The sequence below is a fragment of the Microcaecilia unicolor genome, chromosome 1 (assembly GCF_901765095.1).
Source record: "Microcaecilia unicolor chromosome 1, aMicUni1.1, whole genome shotgun sequence".
Lineage (NCBI taxonomy): Eukaryota > Metazoa > Chordata > Amphibia > Gymnophiona > Siphonopidae > Microcaecilia > Microcaecilia unicolor.
This window is the reverse complement of record NC_044031.1, coordinates 40,654,432-40,677,474: the sequence shown is the minus strand read 5'-3', so window position 1 is coordinate 40,677,474 and position 23,043 is coordinate 40,654,432. Positions and strand designations below refer to the sequence as shown.

The following is a 23,043-nucleotide window of genomic DNA, read 5'->3' as shown; positions in this document are numbered from 1 at the left end:
CTGCCGAAGTCTCCACATTGCATGGAACATTCTTTTAGTGACGACTCGTACATGATAATCCAAATGCAAATGCAATGGCATACTGCATTTGATACAAAAAATAAATAAATAAAACAGTTGAGGATAAGTCTGTCAAAGTGTACGGGGAAAGACTTAAAGATCTCAATATATATATATATATATACTTTGGAAGAAAGGTGGGGAGGGAAGATATGATAGAGACATTACAAATCTCTGTGGCATAAATGCACAGTGAGGTAAGTTTCAATTCAAAGGAAGCTTGGGAAAGAGGGAGCATGGGGAGAAGGTAAAAGAGAATATACTCAGAAGTAATCGGAGGAAACACTTCTAAAAAAAAAAAAAAGGGTTGTGGGTACATGGAACAGCTTCCCAGTGGAAGTGGAGGAGACAAAGACTGCATCTGAATTCAATAAAGCATAGTATCTCTAGGAAAAGGAAGAGACAGTGGCGTACCAAGGGGGGGCGGTGGGGGCGGTCCACCCTGGGTGCACGCCGCTGGAGGGTGCCACAGCGCACGCCTGCTCCTCCGCGTTCGCTAAACTTTGTTCGTTCGCTGCAGCTCCCTCTGCCCCGGAACAGGTTACTTCCTTTTCCGGGGCAGAGGGAGCTGCAGCGGACACATTAAGTTTAGCGAACGCGGAGGAGCAGGCGCGCGCCGCGGCACCCCCCCCCCCAGCGGCGTGCACCCGGGGGGGTGTCATTTCGTCGGGGGGGGGGGGGGGGGAGTGTAATCTAGCGGGGGGGCGCACATCGGCGCTCCACCCCGGGTGCCATCCAGGCCAGGAACGCCACTGGGAAGAGATAGTGGGTGGTATGGATAGACAGACAAGATAGGCCATATGGCCTTTATCTGCTACCATTTTCTCTGTATCTATGTTCTATCTTAGTTCATAACTGCCCAAGCACAAGAAAACTTTGTTCACCTATGCAACCAGTAACAGAGAGAAGACTGGCAACAGCATTAGGAAGATGGCTGAAAACAGAGATATTAGAACCACAGTTCTGTTTAAGCCAGGGGCGTAGCCAGACACCCAATTTTGGGTGGGCCTGGGCCCAAGATGGATGGGCAGAAGAACTCTGCCCTATCCCACAAGCAGTGCCGTAGCGAGGGCTAATGGCACCTGGGGCGGTTCGCCGCTGCGCACCCCCCCCCCCCGGGTGCAGCACGGCGCGACCCCCCCCCCCTCTGCGGCGCACCGCCCCCGGACCGCATTCTTACCTGCGGGAGGGCCGATCCGCCCCGAGTGCACGTCACTCAGAGCTGCGTCAGCCCCGCTGGTTCCCTGCTCTCTCTGCCCCGGAACAGGCAGTAACCTGTTCCGGGGCAGAGGGAGCAGAGAACCAGGGGGGCCGGCACCCCCCGCGTGCGGACCGCCCCTCCCACCCCCCCCCCCTTCCACGCCACTGCCCACAAGTGCTTTAGTCTCTCCCTCTCTCGCCTTTATACCTCTCAGACATCCCCCTAACCTTTTAAATAGCAGACTTTCACCGGCAGCAACTAATACACACTACTCATGTTGGCCCCACAGCCTTCCCTCTGATGCAACTTCCTGTTTCCGCATAGGTGGGAATACATCAGAAGGAAGGCTGTGGGGCCCCGTGTCCGCAGTATGTATCAGTTGCTGCTCGTTCAGGCGAAGATCTGCTATTTACAAGGTATGCAGGAGGGACAGTTGAGAGTTTTCGGCTGGTGGGGCTCAGACTCACAGAAGCCTGCACGGCCACATTGCTGATCTGCAAGGGCAGGCTTCTACATGGAATGTTGCTAGTGGAATAGCAACATTCCATGTAGAATCTCAAATAGGGAAAAGGAAATGGGACTTGATATACCGCCTTTCTGTGGTTTTTGCAACTACATTCAAAGCGGTTTACATATAGTCAGGTACTTATTTTGTACCAGGGGCAATGGAGGGTTAAGTGACTTGCCCAGAGTCACAAGGAGCTGCAGTGGGAATCGAACTCAGTTCCCCAGGATCAAAGTCCACTGCACTAACCACTCGGCTACTCATACTCCACGAATAATACACTTTGGTGTCAAGCCCCAGAATCTGGATAGCAGACTGAATATCACCACTATCTGTGTAGCTCATGGGAGCACCCACGCTCCACCCCAGCACTATCCGAATAGTGTGGAGGCAGTCTGCCATGATTTTCGGCACTGTCTGGATGTAATGTAAGGCGGGCAACGAACATTTTAATCGCGATTAATCACACGATTTCGAGTCATGTGATTAATCATGATTAAAATGTTTAATCGTTGCCCGCCCCTTAATTACATTATTTATTTATTAGGATTTATATACCACCTTTTTGAAGGACTTCACTCAAGGCGGTGTACAGTAAGAATAGATCAAGCATGAGCAATAGACAATTACAGCAGTAAAAATATTCAAAAACAATACAAAAGTAAGGCATGGTATACTATTTACAATGTCAACACAATACGTAATAGAACATTATAATTGATAGCGAAGGATAAAGCAAAGATGTAACATACAGAAGGGTAAGAAAGTAGGAAGAGTTAGAAAGTAAGGTGATTGATTTAAAGAAAGTTGCATATGAGGTCAGAGAAATAGTTAAATATTATCTCAGCTAGGGTAGGAGTGGATAAACATGTCCTGCTGCAGTATGTGCAGCCCGAGTCAATCCTTGTGTGTGTGAGTGAGACTAACAAGTTAATTACTTCTTCCAGTAAAGGCCTGGTTGAAGAGCCAAGCTTTCACCTGCTTCCTGAAGTAGAGATAGATAGTCTTGTGTTAAGCGGAGCCTTTCAGGCAGTGCATTCCAGAGTGTGGGGGCTACTTTGGAGAAGGCTCGTATGCGGGTATCACATTGTGTAATGTCTTTTGGAGAGGGTGTAGTTAGTGAAAGTCCTTGGGAGGACCTTAGTGTCCTTGGCGGTGTGTGGAGGATCATCCTATTTTTCAGGTACTCAGGGCCATTACATCCAGATAGTGCCGAAAATCATGGCAGACTGCCTCCACACTATTCAGATAGCGCTGGGGTGGAGGGTGGGTGTTCCCATGAGCTACACAGTGATGATATTCAGTCTGCTATCCAGATTATGTGGCTTGACACCAAAGTGTATTATTCACGGTTGCTTTGTTTTCATTTTTCTTATTTCTGCATGTTGGAGGTTCTATTGTGTTTTCTTTATGATTCCTGTAGAATGTCAATTTCAAAATCCTAATTTAAAAGAAAATCTAAGGGATAGATTTATCCGAATACAGAACTTAATATAGCCCTTCACTATCTATATTTATCAGGCTGTTACTCTATACAGTGAGTCGTAAGGGGCCCTTTTACCAAAGGGCGGTAGGCCTACCATCAGCATGACGCATGGCAAATCGGCCCTACCGCCAGGCTCGCCCAGGACCCTGATAGCAGTTCTGGTTTCCTGTGCACTGCCCAACTGTTGCCAGGATACTGCTGGAGCCCTCACCGCCTCCTAAATAGTCATGCAGCAATTTTTTTAATTACCACACGAACAAAAAAAGCAACACTGGGCCTTCAAGACTGGGACAATTGAAATTCTTTATTGATGACCCGACACGGGCCGTGTTTCGGCGCAAGATAACGCCTGCTTCAGGGGTCAAGAAGAGAGACGGTTAGATGTACTCAAAGTCAATTCAATGCCAGCAGGCATTATTTTTTTATTTATTTATTGCATTTGTATCCCACATTTTCCCACCTTTTTGCGGGTTCAGTGTGGCTTACAATATGAGTTAAATATTGGAAATACAATTTGTTACAGATTGGTTATGGATTACATTTTGCATAATTATGCGAAACAATTGGAGTGTCCTTGGGAGTGTAACAATGGAGCACAAACATTGAAACATTGGGAGGAAACAATGGGAGCTTAGAGGGCGATAAGAAGGCATAAAGACATATGATATATATCTTTCTGTGATTGAAGTTATGAATGATGTGATATTATGGGAATGAGAGTTCCGAGGTGAATGTGTGATGCATTCGTGAATAGTAGGTGTGGACTTTATGTGTTTTGGTTCTTTCCGTAAATCTTTTCGAAAAGATGGGTCTTCAGTGATCTGCGGAAGGAAGCTTGCTCGTTGATTGTTCTTAAGTTGCGTGGCAGTGTATTCCAATACTGCGTGCTCATATGAGAAAAGGTTGATGCATGTAGCGTTTTGTATTTCACGCCTTTGCAATTGGGGAAGTGGAGGTTTAAGAAGGTTCGGGATGATCTTTTGTAATCGTTTATCGATTACAGCTTCCTGTGTTGTGTATGACAAAAAATGAAAACTAGCCTGCAATGGACAACAGCAATGTACACAACTGTCTCTCTTCTTGACCCCTGAAGCAGGCGTTATCTTGCGCCGAAACACGGCCCTTGTCGGGTCATCAATAAAGAATTTCAATTGTCCCAGTCTTGAAGGCCCAGTGTTGCTTTTTTTTGTTTGTATATTTTCTGTGTACGCTGTATTACCCTCTCTATTTGTGTTTAATTACCACACAGTCATTTACTGGCCATTAAAAAAAAAAAAAGGCCTTTTTACTGGCTGCGGTAAAAGGTTGCCTCGACACACAGCAATCCCACGCGCCAATGCAGGCTGTCTTTTACCGCCATTTGGCAAAAAGGCCTTTAAGTGTTTGGCACATACAACCTCAAGAGTCCTAGGTTGTAAAAAAAACAATTATGCATAGTCTTCATTTCACTAGTGCAAATACTTCCTTCTCACAACACTAGTGCAAATACTTCCTTCTCACAACACTACTCCTAGACACTACATTTTCTAAGAGGGTCAAGTTTCAGCCTCTCCGCTTTGGGGCAAAATCTGCAGGTACATTTTACATGAACTCTACGTCAAATTTCTAAAGGAAAGGGCACACTCCCTCTCCTTTTGAAACCTGCTGTGGATACAAAGTAGCCCCAATGAACCAGAGTAAATGTAATTCTGTCCAGCTGAAGAGGGGGTTTAAGGGTGCCAATACTTTGTATAAAATATTCAGGTAGGAATTCATCAAGGTGTGGTAAAGGTTCGCTCATTAATGAACCTTGATTCCCCCCATGGGATTCATCAAAAAAGCATACCCCACCGACCCAACATAAATACCTACACTCTGCAACACAGCAAAACCAAATCTCGTAATGGACACTATATAACCTTTCCTCTCCCTGATCCCCATTGTACCTGAAACACATGCATCTTTACCCGACCATAATATCACCTTGTATTTGTTTCTCTACCGGCCTTGGCGAATGCCTTTACGGTACTATGTAAGCCACATTGAGACTGCAAATAGGTGGGAAAATGTGGGATACAAATGTAATAAATAAATAAACCTGTGAGATCCCCATACTGCATGTTGCTGAATCCTGGGCTAGAGAATAACGCTGCCTGCGAGCCACCTTGCAAGCAGCATTATTCCAGTGTCCGGGAGCATTGGGCCACCAAGCTGCAGCTTGATGCTCCCAGGCTGCAGGTCTAAACCCCCCCCGGCCTACCCACCTCCATTTGTGCCTACCATAGCATCCAGGTCCGGGGATGTCCTGGTTGGATCCGGGTAGGTTTGAAGGGTCATTCCGATGGGGGGTGGGGGGGTCTTCAGCAGGGCCGCCGAAAGACTAGGCCGGGCCCAGGGCAAGGCTGCCCCGCCTCCACCCCCCCCCCCCCCCGCCTCCGTCGCTCCCCCTGCCGCTACAGTCCGCAGTCTCACCTGTCTGCCTCCACGGCTCCGGGTCCCCTTCATTTAAAGCAGCAGTCGCAGATCGCGTCTCTTCTGGCCTTCCCTCCCTGTGTCCCACCCTCGTCTGATGTAACTTCTGGGTTCCGCAAGGGTGGGACACAGGGAGGGAAGGCCGAAGAGAGGCGATCTGCGACTGCCGCTTTGAACAAAGGGGGCCCGGAGCCGAGGAGGCAGGCAGGTGAGACCGGGGACTGCAGCGCCGGCAGCCTGACCCCGGCGCCAGGCCCCCCTTGGATGCCCAGGCCCAGGGAATTTTGCTCCCCCCTCTCAGCGGCCCTGGTCTTCAGGCAGGAGTGATGCCCAAATTGTTCCTGCCCACTCTGGGTGCCATGCTGCAATGGCGTTCCTAGCGGTTATCTTGCGTGATTACTGTTAGGAAGGAGTGATTTCCTAGGAATAATGCTGCTTGTGAAGTGGCTTGCAAGCAGAGTTATAGCCTAGCCCGGGATTTCCTAAGGAATATGACCCTTAGCAGTAGTCATGCAAGATTAGCGCTAGGGGCGTCATTGCAGCACGGCGCCGCGATTGAGCATAGCTCCTATCTGATGACCCCTGGAAAAGAAGACCTCCCACAAAATGACTCTCTCGGATCTACCAGGACCCACCCAGGATATCCTGGACCCCCACTGGACATCTCCAAACCCTTTGCCCGGACCCCCTCTGAACCACCAATTTGATGCTATAAGTACATAAGTAATGCCATCCTGGGAAAAGACCAAGGGTCCATCGAGCCCAGCATCTTGTCCATGACAGCGGCCAATCCAGGCCAAGGGCACCTGGCAAGCTTCCCAAACGTACAAACATTCTATACATGTTATTCCTGGGATTTTGGATTGTTCCGTTTAGTAGCGGTTTATGGACTTGTCCTTTAGGAAACCGTCCAACCTCTTTTTAAACTCTGCTAAGCTAACCGCCTTCACCACATTTTCCGGCAATGAATTCCAGAGTTTAATTACACGTTGGTAATTAAATGGTAGGCACAAGAGGGGGTGGGTGGGTTTGGGGGTGAGGGGACCCAGCAGCATCAGGCCCCATGCTCCCGGCAGGAACCCCAGCTTTTAGCTGGGTTTATTTTACCGTGTATTTTCAGCCCTAACGCAACTTGCGTTGTATTGCCACAAGCTGCGTTAGGGTATAAGCATAGTAATGAGATGCAAAACATACATTTGCATATTTTGCATCTCATTACTGTCTAATGGGCAGCGCCATAAATAGCGCCACGGTATTTTAGGTCAGGCAGCATTTGGGCCTTTTAAGTCGCGTTATGGCCCAATTCACACGATTTTAAGGCCCTAACACTGCTTGATGAATTCGCCCTTAGCTCAGTATCAGAAAATGTGGCTTCTGGCAAAATATTTAATTGACCAGATACATTATTTCATAACAAATGCAGGTGATGAGACCCAGGTTGCCTGGAAAATATCCTAAGCCGAAACCCCACCCTTCCGTCTGAAAAGAAACTGACCAGCAAGACATCCAGCTACAATGAGAGGCACAACTCTCTTATTTCAGTAACAAGCAAAAGTGTTTCTTTTTCAGAAATATTTGAAACAAAATAACTGTTACATTTCTTCATTTCTCTTTATTTATTTGAATTGTAACTTCCCACTGAATGCACTGGCTTTTTACTACTACTACTTAACATTTCTAGAGCGCTACTAGGGTTACGCAGCGCTGTACAATTTAACAAAGAGAGACAGTCCCTGCTCAAAGAGCTTACAATCTAATAGACAAGTGAACGGTCGGTCCGATAGGGGCAGTCAAATTGGGGCAGTCTGGATTCACTGAACGGTAAGGGTTAGGTGCCAAACGCAGCATTGAAGAGGTGGGCTTTAAGCAAAGACTTGAAGACGGGCAGGGACGGGGCTTGGCGTAAGGGTTCAAGAAGGTTGTTCCAAGCATAGGGTGAGGCGAGGCAGAATAGGCGGAGCCTGGAGTTGGCGCTGGTGGAGAAGGGTACTGAGAGGAGGGATTTATCCTGTGAACGGAGGTTACGGGCGGGAACGTAAGGGGAGATGAGGGTAGAAAGATGGTGAGGGGCAGCAGACTGAGTGCATTTGTAGGTAAGAAGGGGAAGCTTGAATTGAATGCGGTATCTGATCGGAAGCCAGTGAAGTGACCTGAGGAGAGGGGTGATATGAGTATATCGGTTCTGGCGGAATATGAGACGTGCAGCAGAGTTCTGAACAGATTGAAGGGGGGATAGATGGCTAAGTGGGAGGCCGGTGAGGAGTAAGTTGCAGTAGTCCAGGCAAGAGGTAATGAGAGCGTGGACGAGAGTTCGGGTGATTGTAAACCACTCAGAGCCTTCTGAGGGATTAAGCGGTAAATAAAAGTTTGAGACGAGATTAAATTAGATCCCTTAAATTGAAAAACTACAGTACAATTGTAAAATTACAATACTGTATGTAGGTGAATCATGGAGATTCCTGTCCCCCTTTTTACCACCTCCCAGTAACATTATTCTAACAGATTATTCCTGATTCCTACATTATACTCATTTTCAATTTCCTTCTCTCTATATTTTAGATATGCTCTGGAACCCTTTCCTCCAGTCCCCGTTTTGAACATGAACTTGGTCAGTAATTGCACCAGCTGAGGTATCGTTTTCTTGGCCCTGCTTTCCTCTCTCTCCATCAAGGTGACTCTACCGCTGGTTATAATTTTACTATTGCAAAGTCTGATCACAATAACAAAGATGATAATGCAGGCCTGAACACATCCAGAGCAGACTGTACATTGTTGGCTATTTATTTATTTAGATTTTGCTCACACCTTTTTCAGTAGTAGCTCAAGGTGAGTTACATTCAGGTACTCTGGATATTTCTCTGTCCCAGGAGGGCTCACAATCTAAGTTTGTACCTGAGGCAATGGAGGGTTAAGTGACTTGCCCAAGATCACAAGGAGCAGCAGCGGGATTTGAACCGGCCACCTCTGGATTGCAAGACCGGTGCTCTAACCACTAGGCCACTCCTCCACTGGCAACGTTCTGTGTAGAATATCCAATAGTAGCAACATTCCATGTTCCACTGCACTAACCACTAGGCTACTCCTCCACTAGCAACATTCCATGTAGAAGCCTTCCCTTGCGCCGCACAGGCTTCTGTTTCTGTGAGTCTGACGTCAGACTCACAGAAACAGAAGCCTGCGCGGCCGTGTTGCTGATCTGCAAGGGCAGACTTCTACATGGAATGTTACTAGTGGAATAGCAACATTAACATTCCATCTAGAATCTCCAATAGTAGCAGCATTCCATTTATTTTATTTATATTGTGCTCACACCTTTTTCAGTAGTAGCTCAAGGTGAGTTACATTCAGCTACTCTGGATATTTCTCTGTGCCAGGAGGGCTCACAATCTAAGTTTGTACCTGAGGCAATGGAGGGTTAAGTGACTTGCCCAAGATCACAAGGAGCAGCAGTGGGATTTGAACCGGCCACCTCTGGATTGCAAGACCAGTGCTCTAACCACTAGGCCACTCCTCCACTGGCAAAAGCCAGTCCTAATGACATGGGATGATGTTATTTGTGGATTGTAGAAAGAGCATCACACTTTCTCTCTAAATATCAAATACATTTTATGAACCTACCCTTTAAATAAATTATTTGCATTTCTTTATACAAAGCCTTTATATGTTAACGTTATATTCTAGGATAGAAATTAACACATCAGCACCAAATCCCAGTCGCTAGAGAAGGACAAGCTGCAGATGTCATCGGTGATGCGTATTTTTAAGTGAAATGGACAATGAAGATGCTTTAAATGTGATGTCACAATGAGGAAGTCGTAGATGACTGCAGATAAAGACCTGTACGGTCCCATCCAGTCTGCCCAATAAGATAAACTCATTATATGTGATAGTTTATATCAGGGCCGTGCCTAGGGTCTCCGGCGCCCCCCTGCAGTTGGCCTCTCCGGCGCCCCCCCCCCCCCCCCGAAAACGAGCGCTACACTACCCGCGCTCTTCTCCCCAGATCCTTTTTTTTTTGTTTAAATTTACCTCTCCGGCGCGCGGCAGCGTTAGTGAGGAGGCGGCGCTCCCCCGCCCCGACGTGTCTTGCCTTCGCTGTGTCCCGCCTCCTTCTCACTAACGCTGCCTACGCTGCCGCGCGCCAGAGAGGTAAATTTAAACAAAAAAAAAAGGATCTGGGGAGAAGAGGGCGAGGTAAGCATGGTGCGGCGGGGCGCCCCCCAGAGGATGGCGCCCTCCTGCCATGCTTACCTCACTTACCGCGTCGGCACGGCCCTGGTTTATATGTATACCCAACCTTGATTTGTCCTTGCCATTTTCAGGGCATAGGCTGTAGAACTCTGCCCAGCACTAGCTTTGCTTCCCAATTACTGGTGTTACTACCCAATCTCCGCCATCTCCCGCGGGAGGGCATTCCAAATATCTACCACCCTCTCCGTGAAAAAATACTTCCTGACGTTTTTCCTGAGTCTGCCCCCCTTAAACTCAATTCAAGTCCTCTAGTTCTACCGCCTTCCCGTCTCCAGAAAAGGTTTGTATGCGGATTGATACCTTTCAAATATTTGAACGTCTGTATCGTATCACCCCTGTTTCTCCTTTCCTCCAGGGTACACATGTTCAGGTCAGTAAGTCTCTCCTCGTACATCGTGTAACGCAAACCCCATACCATTTTTGTAGCTTTACTTTGCACCGCTTCATGTCTTTTTACATCCTTAGCAAGATACGGCCTCCAAAACTGCCTCTCCAATGACTTATGCAGGGCTTCAACACCTCCTTTCTTCTGCTGGTTACACCTCTCTCTATACACCCAGCCCCTGCTGGCTATGGCCACTGCCTTGTCACACTGTTTCATTGCCTTCAGATCCTCAGATACTATCACCCCAAGATCCCTCTCCCCGTCTGTGCATATCAGACTCTCACTGCCTATTTGCGGATGATACTAAGATCTGTAACAGAGTGGACACCCGGGAGGGAGTGGAAAACATGAAAAAGGATCTGAGGAAGCTAGAAGAATGGTCTAAGGTTTGGCAATTAAAATTCAATGCGAAGAAATGCAAAGTGATGCAGTTAGGGAATAGAAATCCTCGGGAGATGTATGTGTTAGGCGGGGAGAATCTGATAGGTATGGACGGGGAGAGGGATCTTGGGGTGATAGTATCTGAGGATCTGAAGGCGACGAAACAGTGTGACAAGGCGGTGGCTGTAGCTAGAAGGTTGTTAGGCTGTATAGAGAGAGGTGTGACCAGCAGAAGAAAGGGGGTGTTGATGCCCCTGTATAAGTCGTTGGTGAGGCCCCACCTAGAGTATTGTGTTCAGTTTTGGAGGCCGTATCTTGCGAAGGATGTAAAACGAATTGAAGCGGTGCAAAGAAAAGCTACGAGAATGGTAAGGGATTTGCGTTACAAGACGTATGAGGAGAGACTTGATGACCTGAACATGTATACTCTGGAAGAAAGAAGAAACAGGGGTGATATGATACAGACGTTCAAATATTTGAAAAGTATTAATCCGCAAATTAACCTTTTTCGGAGGTGCGACGGCGGTAGAACGAGAGGACATGAAATGAGATTGAAGGGGGGCAGACTCAAGAAAAATGTCAGGAAGTATTTTTTCACGGAGAGAGTAGTGGATGCTTGGAATGCCCTCCCTTGGGAGGTGGTGGAAACAAAAACAGTAATGGAATTCAAACATGCGTGAGATAAACATAAAGGAATCCTGTTCAGAAGGAATGGATCCTAAGGAGCTTAGCCGAGATTGGGTGGCAGAGCCGGTGGCGGGAGGCGGGGATAGTGCTGGGCAGACTTATACGGTCTGTGCCAGAGCCGGTGGTGGGAGGCGGGGATAGTGCTGGGCAGACTTACACGGTCTGTGCCCTGAAGAGGACAGGTACAAATCAAGGTAAGGTATACACAAAAAGTAGCACATGTGAGTTTATCTTGTTGGGCAGACTGGATGGACTGTGCAGGTCTTTTTCTGCCGTCATTTACTATGTTTTACTATGTAACACATAGGTCTCCTGTGGATTTCTACTCCCCAAGTCCATCACTTTGCACTTCTTTGCATTGAGTTTTAAATGCCAAACATTAGACCATTCTTCTAGCTTCTGCAGATCCTTTTTCGTGTTTTCCACTCCATTCTGATACACAATCATTCAGATCTAATCACTTCTACTTACTCGTTATGGGAGTCTCAGTTCTCTCCAAGTCAGGATATTCTGTTGCACACAGCTGTTCCTCTTGTTTAATGCAGTATGAAAATACAGATGTGATAACTGGAAAGTCTGTGCTGCATTTGACATTATTTTCCTCTCTCTTAAAGCAAAACTCATCATCGTGATGCAGCTCAGCCTCCTCTTTAATCTTCGATAAGACATCAGGACCAGAAGCTGCGAAACCTGCTGCATTTGCAAACATACACACAGATGTTATGGGTCAAAATGTGCCTTTCTCATTACATGAAAATCAACATTATGTTTACGTTTATTGGAGACTTGATATATACCGCCTTTCACAATAAATCAAAGAGATGTACAAAAAAAAAATAAAAAAAGGAACAAAATAGGAAAGGAACGCCAATATCAATAGAACAGGAGAAACACACAGACTATAGACCAGAAAGAAGGAATCAGAGACAATTACCTGCCGATACCCGTCACCTGAGAACGGAGAACTGCAGAATTAAGGAAACACCCGAGAAAATAAATGAGCTTTAAGAAGGCAGTGAAAACGGGAAAGGAAAGCACAGACTTCAAAGGGAGAGGTAAGGAATTCCAAAGAGAAGGAGCCAAACCAAAGAATTCAGAGGCACGTGTGGAGCTAAGGCGAGCACAGTGAATAGATGGTAAAGACAGGCGGGAATCAAATGCAGAAAGAAGCTCATGTGCAGGACAATAGGGAGTAATAAAATTGGCCACATATGGCAGCGATCCCAAGCGTAAAGCCTCGAAAGTAATGGTCAGAATCTTATGGATAATCCGGTACTTTATAGGAAGCCAGTGGTGTTCCTTCAGGAGCGGTGTTATATGATCACTAGTAAAAAAGGCCCGTTTCTGGAAAGAATGAAACGGGCGCTAGCAAGGTTTTCCTGGGAGTGTGTATGTTTGAGAGAGAGAGCCAGAGTGAATTTGCGGGTGTGTGACAGAGTGAGACTGTCTGTGTGACAGTGTGTGTGTGAGAATGAGAGTGTGTGATAGGGCCCCCTCCCCTGTTCCTAATGCCCCTCACCCCGTTCCCTCCCCTCCTTTTCCTCCTCCTTCCCACACTTTGGGTTCCTTAAGGCTTTCAAAAGTCTATGTACCCCCGTGGCCCTAACGCCCAGTATCCGGATACCCCACCGCTTTCCTCCTCACCCCTCCCCCAAGATGTAACACTTTCACGTCCTTCTTATTTTTTTTTAAAGTGTCCTATCTACCCTGTGTACAAATGCCCGGCATTCAGATTGTGTTCCTCTCGTAAATTTTCATTTCTTTCATTCATTCAGAACTTGCCCCCCCCCCCCCCCCCCCCCCAACACTTTCGGTTCCTTCAGTCTTTTAAAACTCTGCTATGTACCCTGTGTGCTAATGGCCAGCATTGAGATTGCTTTCCTGTCCCAAATTTGCATGTCTTTCAGTCGTTCACAACTCCCCCCCTCCTTCTCCAGTTTAACACTTTCGTTTCCTTCAGTCTTTTAAAACTCTCCTATCTACCCTGTGTCCTAATGGCCAGCATTCGGATTGTTTTCCTTTCCCAAATGTTCATGTCTTTCAGTCGTTCAGAACTCCCCCCTCCCCCCATTTAACACTTTCAGTTCCTTCAGTCTTTTAAAACTCTCCTATCAACCCTGTGTCCTAATGGCCAGCACTCAGATTGTTTTGCTTTGCCAAATTGTCTGTCACTGACGTCACTGATGTCAGTGCGTGCCTGCCTAGCAGACCACTTCCGGCAGGCACGGTCCCAGGAACATCCTGTTGGAGGTGAGAATTATTATATAGGATAGCGGTCGGCAGGAGTAAGAATACGAACGGCGGTATTCTGGACTGTCTGCAGTTTATGTAGGGAAACATCAGGAAGACCAGTGTATATGACATTACCATAATCCAGTTTTGTGGCGACAGCCTGACAATGTAGAATTCACTAGTCATTGAGTCTGTCCAGCAAGTACTGTAATAATTAGAAGTCCTAGTGGAAATGCAGATGCTCACGTAAAGGGGTCACAGGATGCTAACTTCATGGATCCCAGACTTGGAATCCCTCAGGGTTCCCAATTTCATCCATACTTTTTAATATTCTACTACTTATCACTTCTATAGCGCTACTAGACATACACAGCACTGTACACTTGAACATGTAAGAGACAGTCCCTACTCAACAGAGCTTACAATCTAATCAGGACAGACAAGGGATAAGGGAATTACTAAGGTGAGAATGATAAAACAGACATTGGGAGTGAACAAGTGAATAGGGGTTAGGAGGTAAAAACAGCATTAAAAAAAATAGGCTTTTAGCCTAGATTTGAAGATGGCCAGAGATGGAGCTTGATGTACTTGCTCAGGAAGTCTATTCCAGGCATATCGTGCAGCAAGATAAAAGGAACGGAGTCTGGAGTTAGTGGTGGAGCGGAAGGCTGCAGATAAGAGAGATTTACCCAGTGAACGGAGTTCCCAGGGAGGAATGTAGGGAGAGATGAGAGTGGAGAGGTACTGAGGAGCTGCAGAGTGAATGCACTTATAGGTCAATAAGAGGAGTTTGAACTGTATGCGGAAGCGGATAGGTAGCCAATGAAGTGACTTGAGGAGAGGGCTAATATGAGAATAGCGACGCTGGCAGAATATAAGTCATGCAGCAGAATTTTGAACAGATTGAAGGGGAGAGAGATGGCTTAGTGGGAGACCTGTGAGAATCAAGTTGCAATAGTCTAAGCAAGAGGTGATAAGAGTGTGGATAAGGGTTTTGGTAGTGTGCTCAGAAAGAAAAGAACACATTTTGGTGATATTACAGAGAAAGAAATGACAGGATTTAGCAATCTGTTGAATATGTGCATGGAAAGAGAGAGAGGAGTCAAAGATGATCCCAAGGTTACGAGCTGATGAGACAGGGAGGATAATAGTGTTATCCACAGAAATAGAGAATTGGGGAAGAGGTGAGGTTCGTGTAGGGGGAAAGATAAGACGTTCAGTCTTGGTCATGTTTAGTTTCAGATGGCAGTGAGACATCCAGGCAGCAATGTCAGACAGGCAGGCTGATACTTGGGCCTGGAATCCTGCTGAGGTACACCAACTGATAGTGGGATAGAAGTGGAGGAGGATCCACCAGAGTATACACTAAAAGTGCAATGGGAGAGATAAGAAGAAAACCAGGAAAGAAGAGAGTCCTGAAATCCAAGTGAGAACAGGGTATGAAGGAGTATGTGGTGATCAACAGTGTCAAAAGCAGCAGTTAGATTGAAAAAAAAAACCATTAGGGTAGAATAGAGACCTTTGGATCTGGCCAGGAATAGGTCATTGGAGACTTTAGCAAGCGCTGTTTCAAGTTGAATGAAGAGGGCAAAAACCAGATTGAAATGGATCAAGAATAGCTTGAGATAAAAGAAAGTCAAGGCGACGGCGGTGAACAGCACATTCAAGTATCTTGGATAGGAAAGGAAGGAGGAAGATGGGGCAATAGCTGGAAGGACAGATAGGGTCCAATGAAGCTTTTTTGAGGAGTGGTGTAACTATGGAAAGTGAAAGATTGAGGATATTTTCCTGTCCCCAGAGGGTTTCCAATTTAAGTTTGTATCTGAGACAATGAAGGGTTAAGTAATTTGCCCATGATGGCAAAGGGCTATGGTGGGATTTGAACTGGGTTTCCCTGGTTCTTACTCTGTTGCTCTATCCCAGCATTTTCCAACTAGTGTGAAACGGGAGTTGGTCCAGCTTAATTTGTGCCAGAATGAAGTACGTTTTCTTGTCTCTAGCGGTCAGTGGCAGGGAGCAGTGGTTCATACAGCCTGTTCACACCAACCTTGGATCCTTCTTTCTAATGTAACTTCTTGCTTTCTTGCTTAGCTGAAATTGGGTGGCGGAGCAGGTGGGGGGAAGAGGGGGTGGTGGTTGGGAAGCAAGGATAGGGGAGGGCAGACTTATAGGGTCTGTACCAGAGCCGGTGATGGGAGGCGGGACATACTGCTGGGCAGACTTATATGGTCTGTGCCCTGAAAAGGACAGGTACAAATTCAATTCAAGGTAAGGTATACACATATGAGTTTGTCTTGGGCAGACTGGATGGACCGTGCAGATCTTTTTCTGCCGTCCTCTACTATGTTACTATGTTACATAGGGGGAAGCATCAGATAAAAGGCTCCAGGGTTGACATGAACAGGCTTGTACGAATCGCTGCTCACTGCCGCCGACCATTACAGACAAGAAAACTTTTCAAAGGTATACGGGGGTGGGGGTGAAGAGAGACAAGGGGAGTTGCCTGGTTGCTGGCTGGAGAGGGGACAGGAAGGAGAAATACAGGACTATTTTTGTGGAGGTGAAGGTGGGGGAAAGAGAACGTAAATGCTGGATTATTTCTGAGGGTGGAGGGAAGAGAAGGTAAATGTTTGACTATTTGTGAGGATGGAGAAAGAAAAAGTAAATGCTGAATTTGTTGGGGGTGGGGGAGAGAAGGTGCAGGTGGGGTGGGAGAGAAAGAAGGTAAAACGTTGGACCATGTGTGGGGGTGGGTTAAAAGATAAAATGCTGGACCATGTGTGGAGATGTGCCTTGACAATTTTAGCACCGTGTAAGTGTGCCATGAGATAAAAAAGGTTGAAAATCTCTGCTGTACCCATTGGGCTACTCCCCCACTGATGAGTGCACCCTCTTGTTCTGCTGCCTCTAACACTTAACAGAGTTCATATTCCAGGATAAAAGAGAAAAGGTTTCAAAACAGACTTCATTTCTTTGACACCTATCTCTCCAAGCAGTGGCGTAGCTAAGTGGGGCCACGGGGGCCTGGGCCCTCCCAAATTTCCTCCGGGCTCCTGGTTTTGCTGGCGGGAGTCCCCAACCCCCGCCAGCTGAAGCTTTGTCCAGCGCCGGTCGGCGCCACCAAGTTGCCTGCCCTACATGCTCCTTTTAGTGCAATTGAGCATGCTCAGTTTCACTAAAAGGAGCGTGCAGGACGTGAGGGGGAAGAGAGAGCAGGGCAGGCAATGCTGCGGCGCTGGAGAAGGCTTCAGCTGGTGTGGGTTGGGGACCCCTACACAAAAAAGGGGGGGTCCAAATCTCCCGTGAAAACGGAACAAACCACAAGAAATGGCGGAAGATAAACCAAAACAGACCAAAAACAAGGGAGTAAGAGCGCCAGAAAGGTTTAATGGGACCCTACACGGTCCGTGTTTCGGCCAGCAGGCCTTCCTCAGGGGTCTTTATTTAGAGATAAAGGTTGATAGGAGTTGATAGGAGTCTCAGTAGATAGATATTGGGATAGTTTTACCCTAGTTTAACCACTGTAAGGTCTCCCTATTCCACCTGTCCAAAAGCTGTATGGTTCTCAGTCTACTCCCAAACAACTCCCCGTAATCAGGCAAAGCAGAATGCATGGGAGAGGGGTAGCAGCAGGAAGTGGCACACAGAAGGTACATCAGCAGCCACCCGTGTAGGGTCCCATTAAACTTTTCTGGCGCTCTTACTCCCTTGTTTTTGGTCTGTTTTGGTTTATCTTCCACCATTTCTTGTGGTTGGGGACCCCCGCCAGACAAGGTATTTGCTGCAGTTTGCAGTTAACAATTGGTGGAGCAGCAAGGCAGTGAGGCAGCAGGGTGGGGGGCAGACCAAAATGTGCCCCCCCTCTCATCGTGAGGTCTAGCTACGCCCCGGAAGTGTTTCCTTTGATACAGGTCCATGACCAAACAAGTGCCAGGATCTAATAAGTTTTGAACATTGTCTACATGCAGAAGTAAAAATTTGGGGTACTATAGAGCTAAGAATTTCCTTCTTTGTTTTGTTTTCTGGGACTTCGACAGCACTTTTTTTGTTACTTTGCATAAATGGTTTCACAGAGATGACTTAGGATCACTTTTTGTTGATCTATCTATCTATACTGAGGGCCCTGTCTGCTAAGCAGCGTTAAGGGCACGCTGGCGGTTTTAGCGTGTGCTAAACGCTAAAGAAACTCATATATCCCTATGGGTGTCTCTAGCGTTTAGCACGTGCTAAAAACACTAGCGCACCTTAGTAAACAGGGCCCTAAGCGTGTGATCTCCAATTTTAAATATTCTTGTTTCTTTCACCTTAACATTTGCTTGGTTAAGAACAGTCTATCGCAGTGATGGGCAACCTTTTGAGCTTGGTGTGTCAAAATTCACCAAAAAACCAAGCATAACTCGGGTGGTGTGTCACTTCAAGAAAAATCACTGCTACTAGGACCGCCCCGGCCCCGGCCCCCCCCCCCCCCCCCCGAGATCGCTGCCCACCCGAGGTCGCCGGGCCCGGAACTAATCTTAAAGCCTCCTTTCACGTTGCAGCAAGCAGCAGCAGGGCAGACCTCTCCTCCTTCCTTCTGTGTTCCGCCCTCGCGGACGTTACGTCAGGCGAGGTCAGGACACGGAAGGAAGGAGTGGCCTGCCCTGCTGCTGCAACGTGAAAGGAGGCTTTAAGGTTAGTTTCCATGAGCGAGGAGGGAGGGCGGACCACACTGCGGCGGCGCCGCGTGTCATCGAAAATGGCTACGCGTGTCATAGGTTCGCCATCAGGGGACTATCGGATCCCTTTTTTCACTTCACAGACTGCAAAACTGTTCCCCCTGCCCTGCTTTAACTGTCATCAGCTGTTTATTCCGTTTTGATAGCACAAGAGTTTAACTGTTTACTACTTACTTGTAATGGAAGTCTCTCTCTCCTCCAGATCAGGAGGTCCTATTTCATACGGTTCCTCCTTTTCTTCCTTAATGATGACTGAAAACACAGATGTGACGAGTGGGTGGCCTGTGCTGGGACTGGGGTTATTTTCCTTTCCATCAAAGGCACAATAATCATTGCAAAGTGGCTCATTCTCCTCTTTAATCTTCGATAAAACCTCAGAATCAACACCTGTAGAATATGGTGTGTGTAGGAAAATGGAAAGACACCATTCAAATTGTCGGCATATCAATTGCATTTAGGGGCCCTTTTACTACGCCACGTAGGCGCCTGTGCGTGCCCAACACGCCCCAATTCAGAACTACCACCCGGATACTGCGTGGCCTGGGTGGTAATTTCATTTTTTACGCACACCGCAAACTTTCCGGCGTGCGGCGCTAACCGGGCAGTAATCAGCATTGTACGCACACTGACAATTACTGTCCGGTTAACGCATGAGACCTTACCGCTAAGTCAATGGGTGGCAGTAAGGTCTCAGGCCCAAAATGGGCACATGCCAATTTTCATTTTGCCGCACGTCCATTTTTGGCCCCCCCCCCCCCCCCCCCCCCAAAAAGGCCTTTTTTGCAGGCGCACTGAAAAATGGGCCTACGCATGTACAACAGCGCAGGCCATTTTTCAGCGTACTTTATTTATTTCTTGACATTTATACCCCACATTAGCCCAAAATAGATTCAAGTTCAATGTGGCTTACAAACAAAGAATAAAGTGAATAAAACATAATAATTAATAAGAGGACCCCTTAATATGGAAATCAGCAGAAGAGCACACATCTTACGACATGTATATATGTGCATTTATTTTCTATCCCACCTTTCAGTACAAAATGTCAAAGCCTTTAACAAAAAAAAAAAAAAGCCAAAACAAATCAACAAAAGAAGCAAAAGGAACTCCAACGGGAACTCCAGTCATCAAGACAGGAAAGCATAACAAGAGACAGGGTCCCTGCTATATAGGTAACAAGAGAAGAGCAGTAGAGAAGAAACCAGAGAGAAATAGGTGTGTACTGCAACCTGTTAACCTTCACGTTCACTCTATGGTCAGTAAAGTCTAGGAAGAACAGGTACGTTTTGAAGTCTGAGCGTTGGAACGTCTTATAACGGAATTCAAACATGCGTGGGATAAACATAAAGGAATCCTGTTCAGAAGGAATGGATCCTCAGGAGCTTAACCGAGATTGGATAGCTGAGCCGGTAGTGGTAGGCGGGGCTGGAGGTTGGGAGGCGGGGATAGTGCGGGGCAGACTTATACGGTCTGTGCCAGAGCCAGTGGTGGGAGGCAGGGATAGTGCTGGACAGACTTATACAGTCTGTGCCAGAGCCGGTGGTGGGAGGCGGGGATAGTGCTGGGCAGACTTATATGGTCTGTGCCAGAGCCGGTGGTTTGGAGGCGGGGATAGTGCTGGACAGACTTATACAGTCTGTGCCAGAGCCGGTGGTGGGAGGCGGGGATAGTGCTGGGCAGACTTATACGGTCTGTGCCAGAGCCGGTGGTTGGGAGGCGGGGATAGTGCTAGACAAACTTATACAGTCTGTGCCAGAGCCGGTGGTGGGAGGCGGGGATAGTACTGGGAAGACTTATAGGGTCTGTGCCAGAGCCGGTGGTTGGGAGGCGGGGATAGTGCTGGGCAGACCTATATGGTCTGTTCCCTGAAGAGCATAGGTACAAATCAAAGTAGGGTATACACAAAAAGTAGCACACATGAGTTGTCTTGTTGGGCAGACTGGATGGACCGTGCAGGTCTTTTTCTGCCGTCATCTACTATGTTACTATGTAAGATTGCAGCTCGCAAATGCAAGGGTAATATATTCCACAAGGATGGGGCCAGGAAAAAAAATAAAGCAGAATGCCTTGTGGATTCTGGCAACACCTACACTGGAGGAGCAAGGGAGAGCCAATGATCGTGTATCACGTGAAAGCAGCATGGTGTTGCTGGTGGGCGGGGAGGCGGGGGGGTTGGTTAGCAAGGTAAGCATAGCTGTCACTGCTGATAGGTAGAAGAAGATGCCTGACCCAAAGGGTATTATGGATTAGTACAAGTAACATAGTAAATGACGGCAGATAAAGACCTGTACGGGTCTATCCAGTATGCCCAACAAGATAAACTCATTATACCTGGTATGCGATACTTTATATGTATACCCAAGTTTGATTTGTCCTTGCCATTTTCAGGGCACAGGCCATAGAAGTCTGCCCAGCACTGTTCTTGTACTAAAATTTCTGAAGTTAACGTATCTTAAATTGGATTCTGGGGCACACTGTAACAGTGCTGTAATGCAATTATAGCTGCAGACCAGAGGCATAGCTAGATGGGGGTGCAAGGGGAGCAGCTGCTCCCTTCAAAAGGATTGTGAATGAAACGTAGCCTATGCAGATCGGCCCGTCAGCCTTGCATCGGCACCTTTGTTTTACAAAATGTCTGCTCCCCCTGACATCAATGCTTCTGCTGTAGGCCCAGGAGAGAATCCTAACCGCGGTTTTTAAAACAGATTGCAAGCACTTTAAATTGACAGTAGAAATACCCACCTACACACTGTTACAAGGTCACTAGAGGGGGGATGGGTGTGCTGGTTAATAGGTTACTGGGATCAACACCAAAGTCCTATTTGAATCAGTTCTGAAGCGGTGGCTGCAGTCTGATTCTGTTTAAGATTGTACCTCACAGATTCCATGCATTTCCTCTGTTCTTTAAAAGCTATTGTAAAATCCGAGGCTCAGTAGGAATCTGCTTACATGCCACTTTTAGACAAACCATAATTGAAACATTAATAATCCGTATATAAGATGGCTTAGCAGGTAAAAGAAGGGCATATAGACAACAGGAAACCTTTAAGGGAAAGAAGGCTACGGTCTTTTAGGAGTTAAGAGAAAAAATATATACAGTGGTGGAAATAAGTATTTGATCCCTTGCTGATTTTGTAAGTTTGCCCACTGACAAAGACATGAGCAGCCCATAATTGAAGGGTAGGTTATTGGTAACAGTGAGAGATAGCACATCACAAATTAAATCCGGAAAATCACATTGTGGAAAGTATATGAATTTATTTGCATTCTGCAGAGGGAAATAAGTATTTGATCCCCCACCAACCAGTAAGAGATCTGGCCCCTACAGACCAGGTAGATGCTCCAAATCAACTCGTTACCTGCATGACAGACAGCTGTCGGCAATGGTCACCTGTATGAAAGACACCTGTCCACAGACTCAGTGAATCAGTCAGACTCTAACCTCTACAAAATGGCCAAGAGCAAGGAGCTGTCTAAGGATGTCAGGGACAAGATCATACACCTGCACAAGGCTGGAATGGGCTACAAAACCATCAGTAAGACGCTGGGCGAGAAGGAGACAACTGTTGGTGCCATAGTAAGAAAATGAAAGAAGTACAAAATGACTGTCAATCGACAAAGATCTGGGGCTCCACGCAAAATCTCACCTCGTGGGGTATCCTTGATCATGAGGAAGGTTAGAAATCAGCCTACAACTACAAGGGGGGAACTTGTCAATGATCTCAAGGCAGCTGGGACCACTGTCACCACGAAAACCATTGGTAACACATTACGACATAACGGATTGCAATCCTGCAGTGCCCGCAAGGTCCCCCTGCTCCGGAAGGCACATGTGACGGCCCGTCTGAAGTTTGCCAGTGAACACCTGGATGATGCCGAGAGTGATTGGGAGAAGGTGCTGTGGTCAGATGAGACAAAAATTGAGCTCTTTGGCATGAACTCAACTCGCCGTGTTTGGAGGAAGAGAAATGCTGCCTATGACCCAAAGAACACCGTCCCCACTGTCAAGCATGGAGGTGGAAATGTTATGTTTTGGGGGTGTTTCTCTGCTAAGGGCACAGGACTACTTCACCGCATCAATGGGAGAATGGATGGGGCCATGTACCGTACAATTCTGAGTGACAACCTCCTTCCCTCCGCCAGGGCCTTAAAAATGGGTCGTGGCTGGGTCTTCCAGCACGACAATGACCCAAAACATACAGCCAAGGCAACAAAGGAGTGGCTCAGGAAGAAGCACATTAGGGTCATGGAGTGGCCTAGCCAGTCACCAGACCTTAATCCCATTGAAAACTTATGGAGGGAGCTGAAGCTGCGAGTTGCCAAGCGACAGCCCAGAACTCTTAATGATTTAGAGATGATCTGCAAAGAGGAGTGGACCAAAATTCCTCCTGACATGTGTGCAAACCTCATCATCAACTACAGAAGACGTCTGACCGCTGTGCTTGCCAACAAGGGTTTTGCCACCAAGTATTAGGTCTTGTTTGCCAGAGGGATTAAATACTTATTTCCCTCTGCAGAATGCAAATAAATTCATATACTTTCCACAATGTGATTTTCCGGATTTAATTTGTGATGTGCTATCTCTCACTGTTACCAATAACCTACCCTTCAATTATGGGCTGCTCATGTCTTTGTCAGTGGGCAAACTTACAAAATCAGCAAGGGATCAAATACTTATTTCCACCACTG

At 47.0% G+C, this 23,043-nt stretch overlaps 1 protein-coding gene across 3 annotated transcripts in view; it reads right to left on the bottom strand.

Moving 5' to 3' along the window:
- The window catches only part of LOC115465445 (oocyte zinc finger protein XlCOF6-like), a 48,755-nt gene that overhangs the window by 2,412 nt on the left and 23,300 nt on the right, over window positions 1-23,043 (bottom strand). For all 3 annotated transcript variants that reach the window (XM_030195931.1, XM_030195913.1, XM_030195920.1), the window contains exons 3-4: window positions 18,529-18,741; window positions 11,879-12,100 (exon numbers count right to left, since the gene is read on the bottom strand). In XM_030195931.1, the coding sequence (XP_030051791.1) occupies window positions 11,879-12,100; window positions 18,529-18,741 (435 nt within the window). The remainder of the gene's footprint in view (window positions 1-11,878; window positions 12,101-18,528; window positions 18,742-23,043) is intronic.